Raw genomic sequence first — 24,103 nt, 5'->3', positions numbered from 1 at the left:
CGATGGCGAAGGGATACAAACACTAACTTGCATGATCAATGAGGAGTCAAAAAGATATGCTGAAAACCTGTCAAGCTGTAAGCCCAGAAGACAAAAAGACAGCGTATCGCTACTTGACAGCGCAGTGAAAGACAGAAGAAAACCATCTCATTCCGGCGTCTCTTACCCTGGGGGCATGGACGGTCCGAAATCGAAAATGGAACCATGGCAGAGAGAGAACTAAAATGTGTCCGATTTCTTCGGTTGTCTGCCGATTATTTCTTGCTCCAGACCGCTCAGACACACTTGAATGTGCAGTGGTTTCTTACCCGCCTCCAGGATATGCGCATAGGGAGGTGTGGCCATGTTCGCGATCCAGACAGCAACTGGGTGCGTCCTCGTGGCAGTCAGAGAGCCTGCGCATACCGTCACATGGTCTTACAAGACCATGAATACAGCCTACATACGTCTTCGGCAACATTGTTTATGAGGCCAGAAGCCTTTGGCACGTCGATAGCTGGGGGAATTGGCCATTTCACCTTTATTCAAGCGAGCTTCATTGTCCGATTTGAATGGACCCCATGGAGTAAGTCGGTGCCGTAAGTAGCATGTGCCAAACCACTTGCAATTTGACACTGATTGCGTTACGTTTCAGCCGCTCCTCAATGGACGACATTGAAGGGCGTATTCGAGCTATATGAGGTCACAATGTACCGGGTCTGAACAATGTGTCTGTGGGAGTCTCATCATTCCCGTTTTGCGTTACAGGAGCGGACCCTGTCGCCGCGGGTAACACGGAATGATCTCGCGCATCTGATAACATTTCGACAGCCCGCTTTCATTTGCAAGATTATCTAGACTGCCACTAGATACATTAGGAAATAGTCGCTATGGCGGATTAGCAAGCGACATGAATATGTAGGCATGAGATTGACACGTCAGACACTCAATGGCATATGAGCAGACGTACTGTCGGCATGGATGAGGACTTGTAAAAAGAAAACCACGACAGGGCGATCCTGCAGTTGACTAGTACTGGGAAACTTTTCGACAAACCAGGGGGGTTGGAACTGCATGTGTTATCGTGCTCATGATGACAATGGACTCGATGAAACAAGAAAACCATCATTCTCCGCCCTTCGAAATCTGATATGTAACTATCGGTATGCTCGTCGAGTGAAAGAATCCACTTTGTGACTGCGAGTCTATAGACTCGTACGGTATCTTCTCAACTCTGAAATTGGTTTGCTCTGCAACATTTTGTCAGTACCGTGCAAAGTAAACAACTGGGTGTATTCTTACCGCATCCGTCCAAAAATGTCTGGAAAGTGTTCTCGTTTCGGAGGGTCGCGGAGATGACGAATTTTTTGACGTGGTAATTCTCAAAGAGATCCTCAATCGTGGACAACAGAAGAGGTATGATGTCGGTATCGTAGATCTGTCCCAAATGAAGATTAGTTGAGTTGTAGAAAGAGGGCTTGCGTCGATTAACTTACCAGATCAGCTCCCAAGGCAACATCAAATGATAACATATCATTCTCGACCAGGGATGGCATGTCGTCCGAAATTTCGAGCGGTGTGCCCCAGTTCCATAGAGCAGGAAAAAATGGAAGAGAACACTCGTTATCAGAATTCAGTACCGCGCAGTCCTGCATATTCGCAATGAGACTGGGCTCGCGGTCACTCGCTACAACACTGCGCACACCCAAATGCCTGGCACAAAAAAGGGACAGAAATCCAGTTCCTGCACCTAGTTCAATGACACGCTTGCCTCGAACAAGTTTATCTCCCTCCGGTGTCGCGAGGAAGGAGCCAAGATGGAGTGCGGCTTCCCATGTCCGATTGCCAGTAGTCCCGCCCGAAAGGATCAAACCTCGCGACTCTATAGTCACAACTTCTCGGGGCCTGGATTCTGAAGACTCTCGCGGAGCGGTGTATTTGACACTTGAAAGTTGTTGAGCCAACTCGATGGAGTTAGGCTTGGGCTGAGCTAGCAGAGTGCCGAAAGCTTCCATTAAATTATCATTGAGTTCCTACGAGGGAGTCAGTTGAAAGGCTCCAAAGTAATGCGGAGCACTTAGATTAATAGTGGGTCAAGTGACGATGGAATGTGTATTTCTATGACAGACGTACATCTTCGTCCGGGTCTGTGATCGCATCTTCGATCAGCGTAGTGATCAATTTCAGTACTCTCGTGCGGTACGCCGCAGGCGGAAGAGCGGGGAGAGATTCGTCGAACATGCGCTCATAGAGAGCTTGTTGAATGGCCGGCTGAAGCAGAACATCCTCGGGCGGTATGTGTAGATCCCGTGGCTCTACTAATTGAAAATATTGTGCCTCTAGTTTGAGGAGGTTGTCTGCCATTATTTGCGCTGTTCGGAATAGAGTACGACACAACATTCCAGAAACGGATCATCTAGAGCTCCACTTCAGCGGATCGAGGTCTTATCAATAGTCAGATAAGCGCATGGTCATATGACTTGACGATCTCGGTGCTGCTGACCTCAGCCGGCGGCTTCCTGACACGGTTAGCGCCAGTTCTTAGCCGAGAACACCGCACGAAAATTGAAAGTCATTGACAACTCCACAACCCGTCTCTTCGCATCACCACGACACCACCAAAATGGCCGACACTCCTGTTACCCTGCGGACTCGCAAGTTCATTCGCAACCCTCTGCTCGCCCGTAAGCAGATGGTCGTGTAAGCATACCACCACCTTTTTCTGCGATTTTCGTTGTGTTCGGATCGAATGTGGGAAGCGGTTTCAACATTTCGAAGGATTCTTTTCGCGGGTTTTGTTATCGTCGGGGCACAAATCTGCGGAAGATTTAAATCAGCGCTGCGACAACCCTGCAGCTTGCCATCTATGTTCGATACAGATGTCCAGGGCTGGAAAACTCGTGCGCAGGATCCTTCGAATGCGAACACGCACCACACACGCGACCAACACCTCGAAAGTTCTTCCTCGGAACATCTTCACTAACATGATTCCGTTCTCTCAGGGATGTCCTCCACCCCAACCGCCCCAACGTCTCCAAGGATGAGCTCCGCGAGAAGTTGGCCGACCTGTACAAGTCCAACAAGGACCAGGTCTCCGTCTTCGGTTTCCGTACCCAGTACGGTGGTGGCAAGTCTACCGGTTTCGCTCTGGTCTACGACTCCGCCGAGGCCCTGAAGAAGTTCGAGCCCGCCTACCGTCTGGTCCGCATTGGTGCCGCCACCAAGGTCGAGAAGGCTTCCCGCCAGCAGCGTACGTCTCCAATCATTGTTGCGATTATATTATTTTTACCACGCCCCCCGTGACACCGACGGGGCAGGGTCTCCTTCTCTTCCACGAGAGGGATTGACCAGGCACCTGGATCCTGTATATTGATCCCTTGAAACTGACCCTTCCCCCCTCCCACAGGCAAGCAACGCAAGAACCGCTCCAAGAAGTTCCGCGGTACTGCCAAGACCAAGGGCCCCAAGAAGAACAAGGATTAAGCGTCTCGCTCCATATCAATTATGCTTGGATGCAGCGTTTAGTGGCCTGGTGGTTGCGGCCTGTTTCCGGCTCCTTTGCATCTGCATTTGTCCGCAACAGGTTGTGGTGCGATGTATGAGAGAAATGGAAGGAGGAATGGCATTTTACCCTCCAGCATGGAAGCTATCTCCTCGAAAAATTCAAAATGACTTCATACCATGACGATTACATAAAACACACGCAGGTCGTTGATCTCTCTCATCCTGAAACCTCAACCCAATTTCCAAGTCCTTGCAAGTAGATCTCGCATGTGTCGTGCCTTGTCCAATCCCAGCATTCGATTGGCTTGTGTAGAGACCAGCTCGACAAGCCTGATGGCTTAGCAGCTTTTACGCCCATATTTTGGATCTCGTCTTAGTATGCTCTTGAGTCGCATATTTCCCGTCGATTGATAGAGTGACATTAGTGTTGCGGATCGAAACATCCTGTCCTATGCCTTGGGTGGGTCTTCGACTCCCCAGTCTCGAGTCTCCACTTTGCAATCATTTGCAACTTGATGAAATGAAGCCGGAGTGTCGCCCACTCCACGTCTTGTCATATGGCTGTCCAACGAGCAGGACCCGTGCTTTTCTCTGTAACACCAACATGCGCCCGACATGACACAGAGCGACACGCACTATCTGATCCATATCCCCTGTAAATCGTAACTGAGTCTCCAGCCAACGTGATGTTATTCGGTCAATTACGACATCGAGGACCCATACAAACAGTCTGTCAAACACGACTTGATCTTGCCCTTGGTCTTGTTGATGTCAAGATCATGTGCAAGGTCCACCATTCTTCATCTACTACTATCGAAGCAAGTCCGCCACCTCACACGATCAAACATGTCGTACTGCATACCCCGGACTGTTTCTCTTCAATGAGCGTCGCCCACTGTACGCGTGCCTTGTCATTGTTGGCCAATTTGACGACCGAGGCACCTTGCTGATCTTGTGACGCTCGAGCAGTGTATGAGATCTTCAAGTTGTAATGCGCTATCATTGTATTACCAAGTGGCCTTGTGCCCTTGCCAGTTTACCCTGTAACGACAATCACAAAAGACTATCGTTCATGATACCCTGACCTCTTCGATGTCTTGCTAAAACATGGTAAGCAATAGTAGGTGGCCCTCTCTGCGTTGCGCTGGAAAAAAAAAACTGACAGAGCCCGTGTGACCTGTCCGATCCTCGCCCTTATCTCTACCAATCCAAGTCTCGCAACACATCTCCTGCACCTTTTACCCAAAAGAGCATTTTCCTGAATCCGTTGAGTCAACTGGACATTCAAGAATTGAAAATTCTCGCTACACAACCTGTGGCTAATGTCAATGATATAGCTTCAAGTCTGACAACCCGAAGCCTGCTGTCGCACCCGCAACTACTCAACTCCCCCCTCAACTGGGGTGCAGAACCTTACACGAAGCCGCAGACACGGAGTGCGCCTCTACTCACGTTTTTCATCCACCAGCCGGAGGCTTTTCTCCGAATCAGGAAATCAGGGCTTGTGCTTTTGAATCTGGGTATCATATTTTAGTGTTATGTAGGCATGTGCTTCAGGGTAGCAGATTTAGCACGAGGGCCTCAGAAGCCTGTGTATAACGTAGGTGTTTCCGACCAGTCGGAATGGAGTCCGGTAGGCGCTGTTCAACGTTCTTTCTTCCTCGATGAAGATGTTTCTTGCAAGATTCCTTCTCAAGCGACACAAACCGCTCGGCCGTAGCCGGCACTTGTGAGGTGGAGTTGCCCTGTCGAATGTGGGAGAGACCGTTGTGTGTGACCATTCCGCTGGCCCTGGTTCCTAGACGGTCTAGAGAGATTTCAGCGTCGAAGAGTGGAAGATGAGAAGGTGTCCTACCTCCCATGCCAAGATAAGCAATCTGAGCTTTGGAATGAGTGGTTAGATTCTGCTATGAAATTGAGACCGAGACCAACTTTTCAGAAGAATATCTAAGGGCTTTTTCTTCCCCGTGTCATGACGGGACAAGGCGGCACAGCCTCAGTATGCACTAGTGAACTTAGAAGCCGATGACCCCTTCGAGGCACAAACATAACATAATCAGAGAAATCTAGTCGAAAACATACACTTGAGAGCTTATCTCATAGTTCAGGTCCTTTTCATTATTCTATCATACCAGAAGAACAGATCCAGGATAGTCACATTGGTTGCGATATAGAGTTAGTGATTGTATAGTATCAAAACACTCAAACAAGAGATCCATTAGGTTATGGGTATGTTGGCCAGGAACAGGGTATTAGTTCAGGCATATCGAGTAATACGAAGACGCAATTGAGGATGCGCAGCAGAACAGTGCAGAAAGCATTTGAAAAAACAAACAACTGCAAAATGCAGAGGAAAGAGAAAAACTCGACAAAAGCCACACAAAAGTCACATCGTAACATTACAAAACATCCAATCAACATAGCAAAAGCAGAAGCCAAGCCTGAGATTCGAACAAAATCTCCGACATGCTTACAACATGAGAAACCGGTATGAAAAATAAGAAAGTGCAGAAATAATCAGATCAGGTCACATCGAGTGAGATGGCATATTAGAATTTGTCTTGGGCCTGCAGCCAAGAAAATGCCAATATCTCACATGGACCTTGTGCCGTGGTAATGATCTTCATACATTAGGCACCAAAATATCCCTGCTGATGCAAAGGCAACGTGGGATTCATGTTCCTGCAAAGTCTCCAAAGATCATATGCAGAACCAACAGCGAAGCATCACGAATAATATTCTGGGGGGGGATGAGGGGGGGGGGGGGGGGGGGGGGGGGGGGGATGACAACGGAGTGAATCTGAAAAAGGTCGTGGAAATATGGGTTGTGAGAAATGATGCTTTGTATGATGTCCCGCCATTTTTGGACCTGGACCGGAGACTCTGCTCTGACGCTTAGAGAATGGAAAGAAATGTGATCAAGGTTCTTGTATCAATCTCCAGGCAAGGTCACATCAGGACCTCTTAGAAATCACCTTGACCACTCAGAGGCGAAACAGAGGCTCGACGAATACCCTCCATGACCGCATGGTGGTACTCAGGCATTTCACTACCAACCAATCCCACAGTGTAGGATGGATTGGAAAGATGCGAGGGGCGAACTGAAGAATACCCAAGACCGCCATTCAACGAGGGGGTCATTGCGGTGCGGGTGTCACCAATGCGACTGCATTTGTCGATCGTGGAGTAGAAGAGACTTGAAGTGTTGTTTCCTGTCATTTCGGTCATGCGCTGGGTTGTAAGGCTCTCTTCTGGATAAGACTCATGGCTGGAGGAGGACTCGGTATAGGTAGACAGTACCTGACCAGCCCATGTGCCTGGTGGTAGAACTGTGCGGCCACCTGTGGTTGCTTCAAGAGTCTGAGTAGGGTAGGAAGACCCTGACATGCTTGTGGATGCTGCTGTGGGAAGGGCCATGGTGGAGGCGATGGCCTCCTCTGCCGTGGTCGGTATTGGGAGGCTTGAGAACATGGTGGCCAAGGTGGTTTCTGGGCCACTCGAAACTGAGGAAACACTGTTGTTGAATAGGACGTTGCTTGATGGAGAGCTGTCAGGACTGCAAGAACCCTGGCTCATCCCTGGGCGCGCACTCCAGTAAGTCGTTCTAGCTTCCAAAGGAACAGAGGAGCTGGACGTCAGCTCCGCCAGAGGGAAGTTCAATACAGGTAGTCCATTTGAGATTTGTTGACTGCGACATGTTGGGGTTGGGAGGATTCTGTCTTGTGCAGAAAAGTCCAGAGAACTCTCGGAAACTGGTCCAGCGATAGGCAGCGGAGCCTCTGAAGATGAAAGACTGTGGCTCGGAATGAGATACGAGAATGCAGACTGAGCCATTGTGGAGGCTGTCTCAGGGTCAGGATAGATCGTGCCATGACTAGGTCTGCTTAGGCCCAGTGCAGAGTCCCACCCTTTTGGACTCCACGTTGGATTTGCGTACTCGAAAAGGTTGTTAGAGGAGCCGTAAATGGGCTGAGGGTATGCGGGAGACTGGCTGTATGTGGAAGACTGACTATCATCACATTGTGACGAAGTCATACCAATAGATGTGGGCTCAGAGAAGCCCGAGCTGTCTGTTGTGTTGAACTCATAGTCATCAACAGCCTGAGCCATCATCCTACTCGGAAGCAGTCTGGATTCACCGCAGTTAAGGGAAGACTTTCTTGCCACGTTGGACGCGTATACTGAGGCTGGATGATGGTAGGGCCAGTTGTTGGCTTTTGGAGACAGTTTCAGAGAATTCACCTGGTGGAAAAAGACTCGTCAGACTGAGCCGCAACACATATAATATGGCTTCAAGATATGTCCATATCCACTGGCGACTCACCCGTAGAAATTGACATTCAGTGTTCCCGGCACTACGGCAGTTCGAACAGCCTTGTCCGTCTCCCGAGTCTCCGCTACATTTGATTTTTCTTCTTCGGCATCGACCACACTAGATTGTGGCGGTGTTAGACACACAAGACAGTTATTCGTATCAAAGTGATGATTGGAGAGCTCTTACTGCCACTGGCACGCGTCTGCGTTGAGAATTGCGCATTTTGCCGTCCAGATCGTTATTTCGACTCAGCTCGTGATGATGCAAGTTTCGTAGAGACCGAGGCATTGAAAGTGAACAGTCCAGTCGGGATGACCCAAGAAAGATAGGTTTTTCAGAATAGTAGGCAGTCATTCCTGTCACCAACATTTCAATTCAGTTGAGAATGCGAGCAGACTGAGGGTTTGGGAAAGCGTGCAATACTCACTGCCTGCCACGTCAATGCCTTGAAGGTGTGAAAAGCAGCTGACCGTCAAGAGGATCTACGGCGTTGCTCTTGCAGGGAAGATAGAGACGGCTGGTGGTATAAGTTCAAGCTGATTCGAAGGGTGCGCTCAGCTCGGTTGGTGGAGGAAAGAAGATCGTGAGAAAGAAGGCAAGGGAAGACTATTAATGAGACATGTTTCCTGAGATAGAGACAAAGCCAGGGAGAGGAGGAGACGGCCAGAAGGTGTGTTTTAGTAACAATTCAAGTGATTCTGATTCCGTATTCGAAGAATGGATCCTTCTAATAAATCAACCCTTTTTTTTTCCTGTTTGGAGTTGTGCTTTCACTTTATGCATATCCCAGTGTATGTCTGTTTCTGGTGGAGCTCGGGTGTAGGTAGCGATCTAATGCCAAAAATTTAATTAATTTTTTTTTTTTTTAAATTTGGATATTTGCAGGTGAACTCCATGAAATGTGTTATCTTGCCTATAACGCTCTAGTCCGTGCTTGCTTTGATTATAATGAGGAATTTTCCACCACAATTTCCCTGGGCATAAAGATCGCTGAAGAGAACCAAGGTACGAACGCCTTTTCTTCTACTCCACTCTGACATCTATAAGGAAGTAAGAAAAATGGATTCTTCAAAATATTGACCCTCTTTCCCTAGACTTCTAGAAGACTGATTATTCATTCTCTGATTTTTCACTCTATCTCAATCTGATATAGTGATCCCAATCATACCTCTCAAGCTATTGTACTGCTCTGTCAAAGTCGGAGAATGACGGGCAATTGAATCTGAGGGTCTGATTTGACAGGCTCATGATCTAGAATCACTGTTTAGCTTCTGGTGAGCAATACGTGGAAGGCAAGATTGCCCCGGTGTCTCGATCAAGTAGAGAAGGTTTCACAAAAGTAACGTCACACGAGATATGACGAGATAGTCAGATCCTCATACCAGGACAGAAGAGTCTGGTCATAGCGACGAGAGAGAAAAACAGCCTGCTTCCTATCCAGCCAATTGTATTCTTGCGCTTGTCTCGCTTTCTTTCAAGAGGTGCCTGATGATGTCTTGGTTGAGACTGAGCATCTCCTGTCACATCAACACGGAGTCGGGCATTTCCACCGTCAGAGGGAGAAATGTCATGGCAAAAGACACACATCACAATCTTCTCTGCTTCCCCTCTGCACCTTGAGCGGTCTGTCAGATTTGTCAATCTTCACAGGGACAAAGGAAGAGGCTGCTTCAGGACGTTTGCAGACTCCCACTCCCTGTCTCGATCCGGAAAGGCTCCCGCTGCAGTTATCGACGTGGAGAACGTTCGGTAGATGGTGTTTGCTTCATCTGGTGGAGGTGGCTCTAGCACACTCATTGGCTTCGGCTACCTTTGCCACTAAAGTCATGGAGTGTACGCTGGTGATGGGGTCGATCAAACAGAGGAGCGTTTTCTGTCGATTCTCCTACGCTAAGCCTAAATCCGAAGCCCCATTCATGACTCCACTGTTTACCAACTGGGATCCAGTTCTTCCATATGCTACTTGCGCTTCCAACGACTTCAATGGGGCCAGAGCGTTACCGAGTGCCCGATACCACAATTGAAGAGGGCAGGATGACCTGAGTGCTGGTGTGCTCAGACATAGGAATCAATGGAGGCTTTGCTATCATGTCTTAGACTGGACAATTCCAGCGCCTTGAGTGTCTCAACGGGTGGTCGGAGTGAGGAAGCAAAAGATTCAGCAGCGATCAATTGCACTTGTCAGTTGATCTGCCGGCGCAAGCAATCACCGCGAGTGCGGCAAGCCCCACGTACAAGCGTGCGCTAAGTAGCAACAGGAGTTGGAGAGCCCGATCATGAACGTGTCGATTTACTAGATTGTAGATCCCATAGCTATGGTTTAGCCGCTATGCCGATTCTGCGAGGGACCCCCTGACGTCTACAAGAGACTCACAAATTTGGGTTTGTTTGGCTAGAGGCGATCATTCCTTGAAGACTCTGTTTTGGTGAGTCTGCAGATTTTAAAACAGGATCGAAGAGGCAACCGGGGAAGGAAAAAGCAAGGACTGCGGACCGTAACGAGAAGTGCAGAGACTAGAGAGTCATTGGAACCTCACACACTTACTATTTGAGTACATCCATGACTGATTTGGGCCTGGACCTTGGTGATGGAGGAGTTGTGGGTCGGGCACAATTCTGAACACTAAAGACACTCAGGAGTCAGGACAGTAGAGGATAACTAGTGTACCCTCCATGGATCAGTTTGGAAGCTACTATGACCCGAAGGGCGGTCACTGCGCCGACGGCGCATCGGGCTAGTTAGTTGGCGTCTGAGCTTCCCTGTGTCTTGCAGCAGGTCATTGATAAAATGTACTTTTGCTTTGGGTTGTCATGTTTGGTGGTGTGCTAATCCCACTAGCTTCTTGATGCTGCTCCGCTTGTCCCAAGACTGATCGTCCTATAAAGTCGAGCTTGGTCACTTTAGAGCTCCTCCATGGTCGTGAGGATGTATGAAGTCTTCGACGCTAGAGTCAAGTCGAAAAGTGATAATCAGACATCGTAACCGAACCTACGAGATCCAAAACCTCAGAGTGGCAGAACAGGTGACAGAGAAGCTTCACTTGAGAAAGGAGAAAGGAGAAAAGTTCCTCGCCCACCTTGTCCCTATCCTGCACTTTCTGAGTCAAGCATTACACTGCAGAAGACCACCAAGACCGAAAAGTCTTGTGGCGGATGGAAGTGGCTCAAATTGACAGAGTCTAGACTTGAGTCAACACATCGCCTGCCTTATAGACGCGCTAGATATGCCCATTGCATTGAAATTCTGACCAGTGCTTCATCTTGGGCTAGGAAGGGGAAGACTTCAAATACATTGCAGTAGTGCTCATTCCCTGTCCGAGAGATGTTCCTAGTTCCTACTATCCAGGGCAACCTGGGTAAACGCGGTTCCCTGCCATCGCAATGAGGAGGTGGTTAGGGTTGTCGTCAATCGACAGCTCCTACTGTCTTGTCAAGTCAGAACAAAAAGGGTCAGTTCTGGATCGTCCCATATCCACACGGCGTTGCTGCAGGAGGCCGACCGTTGCTTCTCCACGAATTACACACTGCCGTGGAACAAGAGCTCTGAGGGACTCAAAAAGATAAGTATACGCTAGCAGCCATTGTACGAAGGAATGACCCGGAGAGCGTGTAGTCCGAGAACGATGACAACCAGAATCATGACCTGACTCGGTGCCTTCCGCGAAGAACAGCTGCAAGTGGCGGAAATTAGAAGGCTCTGATTCACGACCAAAATCCCAGCTCCCCGACATGACCCTGGCCCAGTTCAGCAACGTCAGTTCCTGGGAATCTACATGACTCGCTTGCTGCCAAGCATTGGGTTCTGTTATTTCTGCATCTTTCGGATAGGACCAGCGGCTGCAGGGAAGATCAATTCATGAGGACCCCTCCCCCGGTGAAGGAGTTGCAAGGCATCCAGAGAAACCCCCCAGACCTGCCGCAAACAGGGGGGACCTCCTCCAGCGATTTACATGCTAAACGCACATCGCAAACTCTCCTAGTGGCTTGGACTGCCCAGTGGCGCGCAATTTGCAACGGGGAGCCTCGGAAGACCATGCCGTTCGATTGACGAGAGGTGTCGTACAGGAACCGGGTCGATCATCCGCGCGGGCGCTGGTTGACCAGAAAACCTCCCAGCGGCTGCTGTACAACGCCTGACGCATGCTTGGTCTGCATGACAGAAAGAACAAAAGCACCGCCTGAGAATAAGAGAAGGGACTAATGCAGTTGTGCAATTCAAGCCGAATGTGGAGTATCGTTGAACCTAGGATGGACGTAGAAAGAGAGTTGATAGATGCACGAGGGCGCGGTATTGTACACTTTCGGCTTGGGAGTAGGCCCGAGCTTCGTCGATCTTCCTCCGACCTCCAAACCTTCAGTACAGCGGTGCTGCAAGCCGTTGCCCAATCCACCAAACTGACCAGCAAAAGAGGTACCGGGGGTGAGATCTCGATCCCGATCCCATTCCCATCGATTCCATGAGTGCCCTACTTGAAACCTCTCTGGGCGATATCGTGATCGACCTGCTGGTCGACGAATCGCCCAAAGCCTGTGAAAAGTAAGCGCCCATTCCCACTTCCCCGGCCTTTCTCCGCGCGTTCGCGTCCACTTCACCTCCAATATGCTACCTCGTTGCTGAACCCATTCACTAAGCTCTTCCCTGTCTCACCCCATAGCTTCCTGAAGCTCTGCAAAATCAAATATTACAATTTTACGCCCATCCACAGCGTCCAGAAAGACTTCAGTTTCCAAACCGGCGACCCGCTGGGCCCTGACGCGCCCGGCAGCGATGGCGGCTCTTCGATCTGGGGCGTTCTCGACGGCCCCGCGAAACGCACCTTTCCGATTGAAATTCCACCGAAGATGAAGCATACCGAGCGCGGAACCGTCAGTATGGCTACGGTGCCCTCGCCGAACGATCCAGATCAACGGGTGGCTGGCAGTCAATTCTTGATCACGCTAGGCGAGAACTTGGACTACCTGGACGGCAAGGCGGCCATCTTTGGCAAGGTTGTCGAGGGGTTTGACGTGTTGGAGAAAATCAATGGGGCATTTGTGGATAATCGTGGTCGGCCGTTGAAAGATATTCGGATTCGTCATACGGTTGTTCTGGATGACCCCTTTGATGATCCTACCGGACTTGTGGAGCCACCTGAAAGTCCTCTGCCAACAAAAGCGCAATTGGATACTGTGCGCATCGCCGATGATGAGGACCTCGATGAGGAAATGGACGAGGAGGCCATGGAGAAGCTGCGTCGCGAGCGGGAGGCACGTGCTCAGGCGTTGACGTTGGAGATGGTGGGTGATTTGCCTTTTGCCGACGTCAAGCCTCCTGAGAATGTACTTTTCGTATGCAAGCTAAACCCTGTCACACAAGGTTCGTGGTGGTCGCGCATCTTAATTCTTGAAACTCGAAGAGGCTGTCAACTGACTCGGCATATAGATGAGGATCTACAATTGATCTTCAGCCGCTTTGGTACAATCCTGTCCTGTGAAGTCATTCGAGACAAGCGCACTGGAGACAGCCTACAATACGCCTTTGTTGAGTTTGAGAACCAAAAGGACTGCGAGCAGGCCTATTTCAAGATGCAGGGCGTTTTGATCGATGACCATCGGATTCACGTTGATTTCTCCCAGAGTGTACGTTTCGTCCCACGCACACAGTCTATCTACCCCTGATTCCCTCTCCGAGTCATCGTGGGTCTCGCTTCCAAAGATGAATCTTCCCTAACCTGCCTTCTAGGTCTCCAAACTTTCCGACACCTGGCGTAATGCAACAGTCGCCAAGCGTCAGCAGCGCGGTGGATTCGGCGGTGTCGCCGACCTTGAACAGAAACGCCAGTACCGAGTATCGGATGATACACAGGCCAAGAACGGAGACCGAGCGTACAACATGGTCTTTGATCGGTCGCGACCAAATCGTGGAGCACCACCTCCTTCGAGTGGTGCTCCCCGCAGCAACCGCCGGCCATCACGCAGCCCTCGAAGAGACTCACACCGCGACCGGCGCAGCAGCCGCAGTCCTCGGGGCCGAGACTCTCATCAATCCCATTATCGGCGACGAGTTTCAAGTAGGAGTCCAGGCCGTCGAGACTTTGACCGAAGGGATCGGGATCGTGATCGGGAGCGCAGCGACCGCGGGAACGAACGGCGACATCGAGATGACCGACGGGATGCAGATCGACCTCGTCGAGATGATCGATATGAGCGACGGCGATGAATTGATGAACTGTATTCTAGTCAGACATGTGCTCTCTTTTGACTTGTACATTAAGAATCTGAGACACTGAGAAAAGTCTGATGACGAGCCACGGTCCGGTCACTCCATCTATTAGAGCCATCTCCGCAGCTTTTCATCTATGCAGCATTGCAATGTCACAACAATGCAGCGCATACCTGATGCAGCCTGTCACATGGGAGGCATGCGCCTCGGACCTTTTCATGTGAGGGACATAAAAATGCCAGTCTCTCTGGAACACCATGTAAATTATGCCCAGATCAATGTCATTGCGATTAGAATCGAGACAGGCTGGTATTCAGGATTCGGTATGTTATGTTGCTCACAGCCAGCGAAAGCAGAGCTGAACACCGCAGTAGTACGTGTCCGATCTCCAGAGCGGTGAATTGAGCTGATTCCTTTCTGGTCTGTAGCGGGGCTGATCCACATGGGGCGGATGTCGAAGCTGGACTGGTCAGTTCTGATGCTGTTGGAAGTGGGCAGTGCGTGGATCATTACGCCCTCCTCCTTGTCCTACAGTTGACCTGAAAATCCGGCCGAACAGAAGGAAAGACTGCAGAATGGGTAAACACTAGACAGTAATACTTTCGAAGCTCTCATTAGGGTGCGGAAATCACAAACACACGAGGAAAAAGGCTGAATGAGAACAAGGATGATATGGACCTCGGCGTGAAGAATCAAACAATAAGACATACAGACACGTCGCTATGGCTAAAAATAAGAATGGAGCCATGAATCGAGGTTCCAAAATTGTGGTTTCATGGCGGATGCTAGCGCGGCAGTCCAAAGCGCAGCCGTCAGCCACATTGGGTGAAACAGATGGAAGGTACAGAATAAAGTGGGTAATGACGGTGTGCGAGACCACGAGCTTGAGCTTCACCCCCGCGCCCTCGCAGTGTTGACTATTCCTTTTTTTCCCCTTCCATCTCTTCCCTCTACAACCTCTTCTTCCCCCTTCGAAGAGCCTCTTCCTTTCATCTTCCACTTCCATCAACTATATACACCGGGCTTACCTTTCCCCTTCGCAATGGCTGGGATTATGGACACCGTTTCCAACCTGATCAACAAGATCACGGGTCCGGCCGAGGAGGTACCCCGCGAGCCGTCCGCCGATGAGTTCAAGCATCTCCAGAAGAAATACACCGACGCCGGACAGGGTCAAGTTTTCGCCTTTGTCGACGAGCTCGAGACCGTCGACAAGTCTCGACTCTACCACCAACTATCCACATTCGATGTGACCCGCATCAACGAGCTGGCCGACAGGGCTCTCAACCCACCCAAGACCGAGGAGACTGCTGCCACCCTGGAGCCCCTCCCGGCCTCGGCGACGGCCTCGATCATCGATTCAGATCCTACCGATCTCAAAAACTGGTATAATGCTGGTCTGAAGGAGGTCGCCGACAATAAGGTGGCCGTGGTGCTGATGGCCGGTGGTCAGGGTACTCGTCTTGGCAGCTCCGCTCCCAAGGGCTGCTTCGATATTGGCTTGTTGAGCGAAAAGTCGCTGTTCCAACTCCAGGCCGAGCGTATTGTGAAGCTCCAGGAGTTGGCGAACCAGGCTCACGGTACTCAGAGCGCCGTCATCCCCTGGTATGTGATGACCAGTGGGCCAACCCGCAAGCCTACTGAAGAGTTTTTTGAGAAAAACAAGTTCTTTGGTTTGAGCAAGGAGAATGTCTTTATCTTTGAGCAGGGCGTTTTGCCCTGCATCTCAAATGATGGTAAGATTATTATGGAGAGCAAGAGCAAGGTAAGGATCTCTATGCACCAAGAACGAGACAGCCCGCTTTCTGAACCACAAACCCTGACGCTTCTGTTCTGTCATTATCTAGGTAGCCGTCGCTCCGGATGGAAACGGTGGTATCTATCAGGCTATCGTTACATCGGGCGTTCGTGAAGATATGCGCAAGCGCGGCATTCAGCACATCCACGCCTACTGTGTGGACAACTGCCTTGTCAAGGTTGCCGACCCCGTCTTCATTGGGTTTTCCGCCTCCAAAAAGGTTGACATTGCCACCAAGGTGGTGCGCAAGCGGGATGCTGCCGAGTCTGTTGGTTTGATCCTGCAGAAGAACGGCAAGCCCGATGTGGTTGAATATTCGGAGATCGATCAGGCGACCGCTGAAGCCAAGGACCCTAAGGATCCGGAGTTGCTCAAGTTCCGAGCTGCCAACATTGTCAACCACTACTACTCCTTCAGCTTCTTTGAGTCCATCGAGAATTGGATGCATAAGCTGCCTCACCACGTGGCTCGCAAGAAGATTCCCCACGTCGACCCGGAGAGCGGCGAGGCGGTCAAGCCTACTAGCCCCAACGGTGTCAAGCTGGAGCAGTTTGTCTTTGATGTGTTCCCCATGACTCCCTTGGAGAAGTTTGCCTGCATTGAGGTCCGTCGTGAGGATGAATTCTCCCCTCTGAAGAACGCCGCCGGGACTGGCCAGGACGATCCCGACACCAGCCGTGCCGATATCATGAAGCAGGGCCAGCGGTGGATCGAGGCCGCAGGCGGCATTGTGGTCACCGAGGGTGACAAGTTTGGTGTGGAAGTGTCTCCATTGATCAGCTACGTAAGTTCACACGAGAATGTCCTGCTTGCTGATGTTGTTGCGGATGGGTCAACGCTAACCCCTGACCTTCTAGGGCGGTGAGAACTTGGAATTCCTGCAGGGCCGCGAGATCAAGGCTCCGGCGATCATCGAGAAGGAGGAGGACTAGAGTTGTGTGTGCGTCCTGACAACTTTGGGGTTCTCTTATTTAATGACAAGCTCGACGCTTGATGCTCGGCTTGTGGGTCCGGTATATCTCTATTTTCCCTAAACAAAATCCCCCTCATTGGAATGCATCCATGAAGCAAATGATCAGGCTTAATTACTCTTAGTGGATCTTTGCTTGCGTGCATGATCATCCTAGTAGTCGTGTATCCTTTGGATCCACAGGAGAATGGTGCATGTTGCACGGTCATGCCTGTTCGGCGGGCCGTTCCAAGCGCATCGATTATGGTGGTTTTGACAGGGGAGATATTTCCGGGTGAACTCCCGATCAGTCCATCCTTGTGGATAGTCGACTTCCGAGTATCGACTATTGAGATAAGCCAGGGCCTCCAGGGCGTGGTAGTCATTGAATATCACACGGTGAATGAGTTCCGCCTCTTCTAGATTCTAGTCGCTCAACTCCACCCCATCCTTGTAGCATAGCTCCCCGGTGATAGCAGTCCAGAGTCAGCCCTACCGAACCAAATCACCTCGGCGGACTTGACGCAATGCGGAAGGGCTCGGAGGCTGAGCCTTTTGATGAGTTTGCAGCCCACTTTCGGGCCGCTCTGACTCGAGTCTCATTCTACTCCCCTCTCGATCCCGTCGAGCTAGTCGTTCTGGTGGAATTTCTGATCTCTCGCCTGAGTGGTATTGACGTTCGGCGAAGCTTGAGAGTGGAGAGTGAGTACTAGGATTCCCTCAATTGCATCTCCCTGCGCTTTCCTTTCCAACCACCTGGCTTGTTCCGACTTGCTCTTGACAAAGGAAGATGGCCATCCAAGCTGCATGGCAAGCCTACCGAAAGTCGAGACTCCAAATGATGAGGTGCTTATGCAGCGGCACCCGCAGTGAGCTGTCATGAATGTGACTTGCGGGTGCGCTCGTTGGCAGAAAAAGAAATGACCCCGCGGGCCGTTTTTTTTTTCTCTGGTTGCCTCCACCAACGAAAAAGTGTCTTGACCTCTAAAACGCATTGAGCTCGTGCGCTAACAAAGGCAATAATTGACTCGGGAGCTAGATCTGCTGAGTTTTGGAAGGACCTGAAGAAGGTTTCAGAAGGGTGAGTCGACTATAAGCCTTCTCGGTCGCACGTTCACATGCCCATCTCCTCGCTGGAATGGTGCTGCACTACTGTCGTCGCTCTGATCCCCCCCCGCGCGCCCGCCGATCGAAGCGTCACCTCATCTCATACCTCACCTCACCTCGTCCTCCCTTGCGAATTGCACCCGCCTCGGACTTGACTCCGCACCATGAGTCATTCTGTGTGAATCTGCGGACGATTCTCTGGTCGGTCAAACCTGCGACACGGATCAATTGGCCCTCACTGGCACCTCGGGAGGGAATTCGCGATAAGAGGGGTGTGGCACATGACCAGCATTTGAGATCGCGCGGGGGTGATTTGGAGACTGCACTTTTCCCAGCTACACACACCCGTTGACTTGGAACGACTGACGACTGACACTGTGTTGATTGGCGCTAGAAAGGAAAAAAAAAAAACCGAAGATGATGTTGTCCCGTCGTGCGTGCTACAAGTGTGGCAACATTGGCCACTATGCGGGTTAGTTGAGAGAACTCGGACCAGTGGAAAATGAGGTTTTTCTTGGGACTAAACTGACCAAAAATCGCTTACTTACTAGAGGTCTGCTCGTCCTCGGAGCGTCTCTGCTACAACTGTACGTCTTACAATTGCTCGCATCCTGGATCTTTTTCCCCCTTGGGTTGCACATCGGCCGAGGATGCAATGCTAACGTCTCAATCACCTAGGCAAGCAACCTGGTATGTTTTGGCATGTAATCAAATGCGTCGGATTAAGGACCCGTCTCACGAGGTTCGAATACTAGGCCACGAGTCCAGCGCTTGCCCTCAGCCTCGTACCACTGAAAGTAAGGAATCCATTTCAACTCGGCGGGATCTACGCAATCAAACCGAACTGGACACGAGCCAACATGCTGACTTGCTTCTAGCCAAGCAATGCTACAATTGCCAGGGTCTTGGCCATGTCCAGGCTGACTGCCCTACCCTCCGCTTGAACGGTGGTGCCAATGGCCGTTGCTACAACTGCAACCAGCCCGGTCACCTTGCTGTAAGACCACCCTCACTCACTCCCACTAAGGCACGGTTACCCAGGACCTTTTTCAAGACTAATGATACATTTTGCAGCGTAACTGCACCAACCCTGCCGCTCCTGGCGCTGGACGCCCTACCGGCCCCCGTGGTGGATTCCAGGGCTACCGTGGCGGCTTCAGCGGCTACCCTCGTGCCGCGACCTGCTACAAGTGCGGCGGTCCCAACCACTTCGCCCGTGACTGTCAGGCCCAGGCCATGAAGTGCTATGCCTGCGGTAAGCTCGGCCACATCTCTCGCGATTGTACCGCCCCCAACGGTGGCCCTCTCAGCTCTGCCGGCAAGGTCTGCTACAAGTGCGCCCAGGCCGGTCACATCTCTCGTGACTGCCCTACCAACACCGAGGCGTCCACCTCCGCTCCTGCCACTGGTGCTGCCCCCGCTGTTGAGCCCGCCGCCGTCGCTGCCGCTACAGCTCCCTCTGCTCCTGCTATCCCCGCTCCCACCGCCGCCGTGGAGGCCAACGCCGAGGCCTCGCCCGTTGCTGCTGCCGCGGCCGCTACCGTCCCTGCCCCCACTGTCGCATAAACCTGCCTAAGCACATGGCGACTTGACCTACCCAAGGGGCATAGGAAAGCGATGGTGTGAGATGGATAGTCTTACGAATTTTCTTTCTCTTATTTCTTTTGCAAATCTGTATTACGGTTGCTCTTCTCTCTGTTCTTATTCCATTTCTTCTCTCTATAACCTATTTTTTTCTTCCCTCCATGGAGTCTCGGCTCGGCAACATCTCTTCCCTTTTTGCATATATCTCAAACGCCGCGACACCGCCTGCCTCCCTCTGGACACTCACCAACTCTTCTCCATCTCTCTTGTGAACCAATCTACGGCCATCCAGTCATGACATCACGCTCGTCCTTTTTATGCTTCCGGATGGCCTGGGTCCTAGAGCCTGTCATTGAATTGCCATTTCCTGGAATCTACGACCACCGTATGCGACAGCTAAAAGAAACTACCTTCCGTCTCCTTGTTCTTGACCGTTTTTCTTCCTTGAATTTCCAGATTTGAAGTTGTGCAGTGGCGCTTTCTTCTTGGTCTTTGGTAGTTGAGAAATCTTGCAGGAACGCAGTGCTATGGTTGGTATTACATCTGGATATTGCGTTTGTGCTTTTCATATTTGCCGTCATGGCCCATGAATTAGGAAATTGAAAGGAGCATGAACCGTGACAGTCAGGTGCCATTGGTTCGAAAGTTCATCGTGAAGCGAGATCATAGAAGTGGGAAGATCGCCTTTGCGGTAAAACTCTGCTCGTTCGAGTACGTGGGCGAAGCTCGACATCCATGGCAGAGAAACGAGCGAAATCGCCAAATTAGTAGATAAAGAGGCTTATCCCTCTTGTCTAGTGGGCGTAGTACCCACTCTTTTATCAGTTGATAAGAGTGAGACTCTACTACTCATACCGAGACGTGGTACGACTTTCCCTCAACATCTGTGTATATTCGTGTACTATGATACGCAACGAATACAGCGTGGTGTAGAATTCGGGTAATGTAGCTTATTGCTACAAGTTGATCTATATCAATCGCGATGATGTCTGTTGCCGGTCTTTGCGTGCAAGTCAACGTTGATTGCATCAAAGAAATCGATCAAAACTATTCGAGCCAGGCGCCGGTGCTTCCTGCTACCTGATACACCTACTACTAGTTAGTCCCAAGGAGGCCACCCTCATGTATCTATCCTGTACCCTGACGTGGCCGTGTGTCAAGGGCACGGCAAAGTCATGTGGCCAGTTGACCTTGTGATCTTTGATCCCAGTTCCACACAACACCCATACACCTTTCTGTCTCGCCCGCTCATCGATTTCTTTCTCGAACTTGCTAGATCTGGCATTCCAAGTTCTCGTGTAATATCGGACGCAATGCCTGCTTCTGACCCCGGCGAAGCATCGAATGACGATGTAAGAAGCTTTCACCCCGGACGGACCCATGTCTTTTGCATCCAACCTGCACCCATGCATGCAAACTAAATCATCTCAATGTCGAACCTCCAGGAGTTCATCATCGATATCGATGGGATTCAAGCCCACGGCATTGGTGCGGCTGACATTACTAAGCTCAAAGCCAATGGGTATTACACTGTAGCAGTAAGTCATCATGAACGTCTTTTACTTTTCTCCGACTCCGGAATCGCAGCGATTCTCTTATGTCGTTGACACATGCGTTTCAGTCAGTACACGGCGCAACTCGCAGAACACTTTTAAAGATCAAGGGTTTCAGTGAGATCAAGGTTGAGAAGATCAAGGAAGCTATACAGAAGTGTTTGGTATGTGAGGGCTTTATCTGATTATGATGATCAGTGTGTAGTGTCAGGGTCTCATTGTGGACTGCTTTTTCCTCTCACTCTAGCCCTCTGCTACTGGATTCGTGACTGCGATGGAATTGCACCATCAACGCAAAAAGGTTGTTCGTATCTCTACGGGCAGCAAGCAGTTTGATTCTATTCTCGGCGGGTATGTTTCTCATTCTGCTGCGAAATTACATCCAAGTCCACGCAGTGCCTATTGGTTCCTTGCTAATAGCACGACAGCGGCTTCCAAAGCATGAGCATAAGCGAAGTCTTCGGCGAATTCCGCTGCGGCAAAACCCAACTATCCCACACAATGTCCGTCATCGCCCAGCTCCCCCGCTCCCTGGGCGGCGCCGACGGCAAAGTCGCCTACATCGACACCGAGGGAACTTTTCGTCCCGAGAGAATCGCGCAAATTGCAGAGCGATTCAACCTTGATCCGGACACTGCGCAGGAGAACATTGCGTATGCGCGTGCTCTCAACTCGGAACATCAATTGGAGCTTTTGAACACGCTGAGTCGGGAGTTTGCGGATGGGCAGTATCGGTTGCTGATTATTGATAGTATTATGAATTGCTTTCGAGTGGATTATTGTGGGCGGGGGGAGTTGGCGGAGAGACAGCAGAAGTTGGGACAGTTTTTGATGAAGTTGGCTCATATGGCTGAAGGTGGGTGGAGTATTTCTTTCAAAGTTGTCAAAGTTGGTTTGAATATTGTCATTGGAAGAAGTTCAGAGAGCTGACACGTTTCTGCTGGCTTCACCAATGATAGAGTTCAACGTGTGCGTTTTGATGGTATGTGAAAGCTCGATTGGAGCTTTCCTTCTTCGCAGTCAGGTGTCCAGGGGTGATGACTGACCTTTGATTCCAGACAAACCAGGTCCAAAGTGACCCCGGTGCAAGTGCTCTTTTCGCAGGTGCAGATGGACGTAAACCCGTTGGCGGCCATGTCCTTGCGCATGCATCGACTACCCGCGTTCTCCTTCGCAAAGGCCGTGGTGATGAACGCGTGGCGAAAATCCAAGACTCCCCAGGTACGAGCCCGGTATCTTTATAAGCATGAGTTTTTGATGCCTAATCTTTGCAATCCAGATTGTCCTGAGCGCGAGGCAACATATGTCATTACTAATGGCGGAATCAACGATCCTGACAAGGTGTGATCGTTTGAGTTGTATGAGAGGTCATGTATTCGCTTGCTTTGGTGATGAGACCTTGAATCGTAGTGAGAACTATCGGCATATTACAGACGGATGTAATCTCATATTTTCTACTACTATCAGCGTTCAACCCTGGTCTTTTCGTCGAGTTCACTACAAGTCAAGTCACTTCGATTTGATGCGCTTAGGGCTAATCTGATGCAATACACCGCCTTACTACACCTCATACCGCCCGCCGATATCACCGGCAGAATTCAAACGCTAGCCGTAAAAGTTCCGAAAAAAAAGAGAGAGATCGGAATGACATCGAAAAGAAACTCGCAAGTATAGCGACCAGACACCATTACATCCTTCACCATGAAAAACGCCACCGTCGAAGTGGCCGGGTACACAACCCTACCAGTTCAACTGCCTCCCACATCGATATTCCCGACCCCAGCCACCCATTATCTCTACATTCGGCCCCATGAGCCTCGCATTCCGGACCCAGACTCCGCACGCTCACTCTTCATCGTCAACGTCCCCATCGATACTACAGAAGTCCACCTCCGCCACCTGTTCAGCACCCAACTCTCCTCAGGCCGCATCGAGCGCATCAGCTTCGAAGATGTCCCCGTCAAAAAGGCCGGCGTCGCAGCCGCCACAGAATCCAACCTCTCGCACCGCTCCAACAAAAAGCGCAAGCGCGTCACAGTCACGGCAGACGACCTTCAGTCGCTCCTAGATAACATCCGGCCCCCTTCAACCTGGGACCGACCCCTCCACAAGAGCGGCACCCATGTCATCGTCGTCTTCGCTGATAAACCCAGCATGGAAGCTAGTCTCAAGGCCGCGACCAAAGCCGCCCGCAAGGGAACGCCAGTAATCTGGGGCAACGGGATTTCAACACACAAGATGCCTCCTGCGCTTGGGTTGCCACGGTACTTGGTCCATGAAGAACGGCGGTATCCGGACCGGGCGGAGCTATTGCGCACGGTGAACGAGTTCATGACGACGTTTGAACAGGTTGCTGAGGCGCGGAAGCGTGAGGAGTCGAAGAAGGCTGGCGAACCGGATGAGGATGGCTTTGTCACGGTGACCAGTGGGCCCAAGTTGAATTCCTTGGCGAGAGAGGACGAGATGAAGGAGTTGGTGGCGAAGCAGAAGAAGAAGGAGGAAGGATTGGAAGACTTCTATCGGTTCCAGTCTCGCGAGAAGAGGAAGGAGAAGCAGCAGATGTTGCTTAAGCGGTTTAATGAGGATAGGAGGAAATTGCAGGATCTTAAGATGCGGAGAGGAACGATTCGGGTGGGTTTTGCCTTCTGTCGCTCTTCTCTTGTGCTTTCAGTTGTTGACTTGGGCATCTTTCCATTTCCCCTGTTTTGCTTTTGGTATCTGATGGTCACAATTTGCTAACCCGTTTTGAACCCCATTCTAGCCGGAGTGAAACCGCATATTGCATCAAGAAAAAAAAAGGCGTTTTCTGGGATTCCAGCAGGGCTGGAATACGGGCGTTCGATTGTTCCATCTTTGATCTCCACATATATAGAGTGAGTTACACACAAACCTCTCATTCCTACGGTCGTCTGATTCAAAACAACGATCATTACATCGATTTTCTATCCTTCCCATCATCACGCAATGCGCAACATACTTCCTATGATGAATCCGCTGGGGCCAGTGTAGTAAAACGCGAGACTCTCCATCGTCGCTGTTCTGCAATGCCATCAAAAACCAGCAAAGCAAAATCTTCTCACCCACTGATATGGAGAGTCCCTTATTTCTGGAT

The 24,103-nt window shown here is 50.7% G+C and overlaps 9 protein-coding genes across 9 annotated transcripts; 7 read left to right on the top strand and 2 right to left on the bottom strand.

Annotated features, from left to right (window-relative positions):
- Positions 1-1,104: 1,104 nt before the first annotated feature.
- On the bottom strand, positions 1,105-2,343 carry N7539_006935 (protein-lysine N-methyltransferase; the record flags this gene model as incomplete). Its single annotated transcript, XM_056936536.1, has 4 exons — positions 1,105-1,229; positions 1,282-1,417; positions 1,476-2,012; positions 2,113-2,343. The coding sequence occupies 4 exons, from the start codon at positions 2,341-2,343 to the stop codon at positions 1,105-1,107; spliced, it is 1,029 nt and encodes a 342-aa protein (XP_056788471.1).
- A 259-nt stretch (positions 2,344-2,602) lies between these two features.
- Positions 2,603-3,462, top strand: N7539_006934 (40S ribosomal protein eS24; the record flags this gene model as incomplete). Its single annotated transcript, XM_056936535.1, has 3 exons — positions 2,603-2,679; positions 2,982-3,229; positions 3,386-3,462. The coding sequence occupies 3 exons, from the start codon at positions 2,603-2,605 to the stop codon at positions 3,460-3,462; spliced, it is 402 nt and encodes a 133-aa protein (XP_056788470.1).
- Positions 3,463-6,447: 2,985 nt separating this feature from the next.
- N7539_006933 (uncharacterized protein) lies at positions 6,448-7,823 on the bottom strand (the record flags this gene model as incomplete). The annotated part of the gene is made up of 2 exons (XM_056936534.1): positions 6,448-7,739; positions 7,808-7,823. The coding sequence occupies 2 exons, from the start codon at positions 7,821-7,823 to the stop codon at positions 6,448-6,450; spliced, it is 1,308 nt and encodes a 435-aa protein (XP_056788469.1).
- Positions 7,824-12,255: 4,432 nt separating this feature from the next.
- On the top strand, positions 12,256-13,997 carry N7539_006932 (PPIL4 family peptidylprolyl isomerase; the record flags this gene model as incomplete). Its single annotated transcript, XM_056936533.1, has 3 exons — positions 12,256-12,335; positions 12,454-13,417; positions 13,521-13,997. The coding sequence occupies 3 exons, from the start codon at positions 12,256-12,258 to the stop codon at positions 13,995-13,997; spliced, it is 1,521 nt and encodes a 506-aa protein (XP_056788468.1).
- Positions 13,998-15,042: 1,045 nt separating this feature from the next.
- Positions 15,043-16,730, top strand: N7539_006931 (UDP-N-acetylglucosamine diphosphorylase; the record flags this gene model as incomplete). The annotated part of the gene is made up of 3 exons (XM_056936532.1): positions 15,043-15,765; positions 15,848-16,582; positions 16,656-16,730. 3 exons carry the CDS (start codon positions 15,043-15,045, stop codon positions 16,728-16,730), a joined length of 1,533 nt encoding a protein of 510 aa, XP_056788467.1.
- A 544-nt stretch (positions 16,731-17,274) lies between these two features.
- On the top strand, positions 17,275-17,460 carry N7539_006930 (uncharacterized protein; the record flags this gene model as incomplete). Its single annotated transcript, XM_056936531.1, has 1 exon — positions 17,275-17,460. The coding sequence occupies one exon, from the start codon at positions 17,275-17,277 to the stop codon at positions 17,458-17,460; it is 186 nt and encodes a 61-aa protein (XP_056788466.1).
- Positions 17,461-17,885: 425 nt separating this feature from the next.
- gisB (putative zinc knuckle nucleic acid binding protein) lies at positions 17,886-19,420 on the top strand (the record flags this gene model as incomplete). The annotated part of the gene is made up of 5 exons (XM_056936530.1): positions 17,886-18,162; positions 18,249-18,326; positions 18,406-18,651; positions 18,733-18,851; positions 18,929-19,420. 5 exons carry the CDS (start codon positions 17,886-17,888, stop codon positions 19,418-19,420), a joined length of 1,212 nt encoding a protein of 403 aa, XP_056788465.1.
- Positions 19,421-20,751: 1,331 nt separating this feature from the next.
- On the top strand, positions 20,752-22,338 carry N7539_006928 (recombinase DMC1; the record flags this gene model as incomplete). Its single annotated transcript, XM_056936529.1, has 8 exons — positions 20,752-20,790; positions 20,884-20,976; positions 21,060-21,155; positions 21,239-21,342; positions 21,420-21,847; positions 21,951-21,973; positions 22,050-22,212; positions 22,271-22,338. The coding sequence occupies 8 exons, from the start codon at positions 20,752-20,754 to the stop codon at positions 22,336-22,338; spliced, it is 1,014 nt and encodes a 337-aa protein (XP_056788464.1).
- A 354-nt stretch (positions 22,339-22,692) lies between these two features.
- Positions 22,693-23,761, top strand: N7539_006927 (putative ribosomal small subunit assembly protein; the record flags this gene model as incomplete). Its single annotated transcript, XM_056936528.1, has 2 exons — positions 22,693-23,622; positions 23,753-23,761. The coding sequence occupies 2 exons, from the start codon at positions 22,693-22,695 to the stop codon at positions 23,759-23,761; spliced, it is 939 nt and encodes a 312-aa protein (XP_056788463.1).
- Positions 23,762-24,103: the final 342 nt, after the last annotated feature.

This window comes from Penicillium diatomitis (genome assembly GCF_028827545.1).
Source record: "Penicillium diatomitis strain IBT 30728 chromosome Unknown utg000009l_segment0_segment0, whole genome shotgun sequence".
Taxonomy (NCBI): domain Eukaryota; kingdom Fungi; phylum Ascomycota; class Eurotiomycetes; order Eurotiales; family Aspergillaceae; genus Penicillium; species Penicillium diatomitis.
This window is presented reverse-complemented; position numbering and strand designations above follow the sequence as displayed.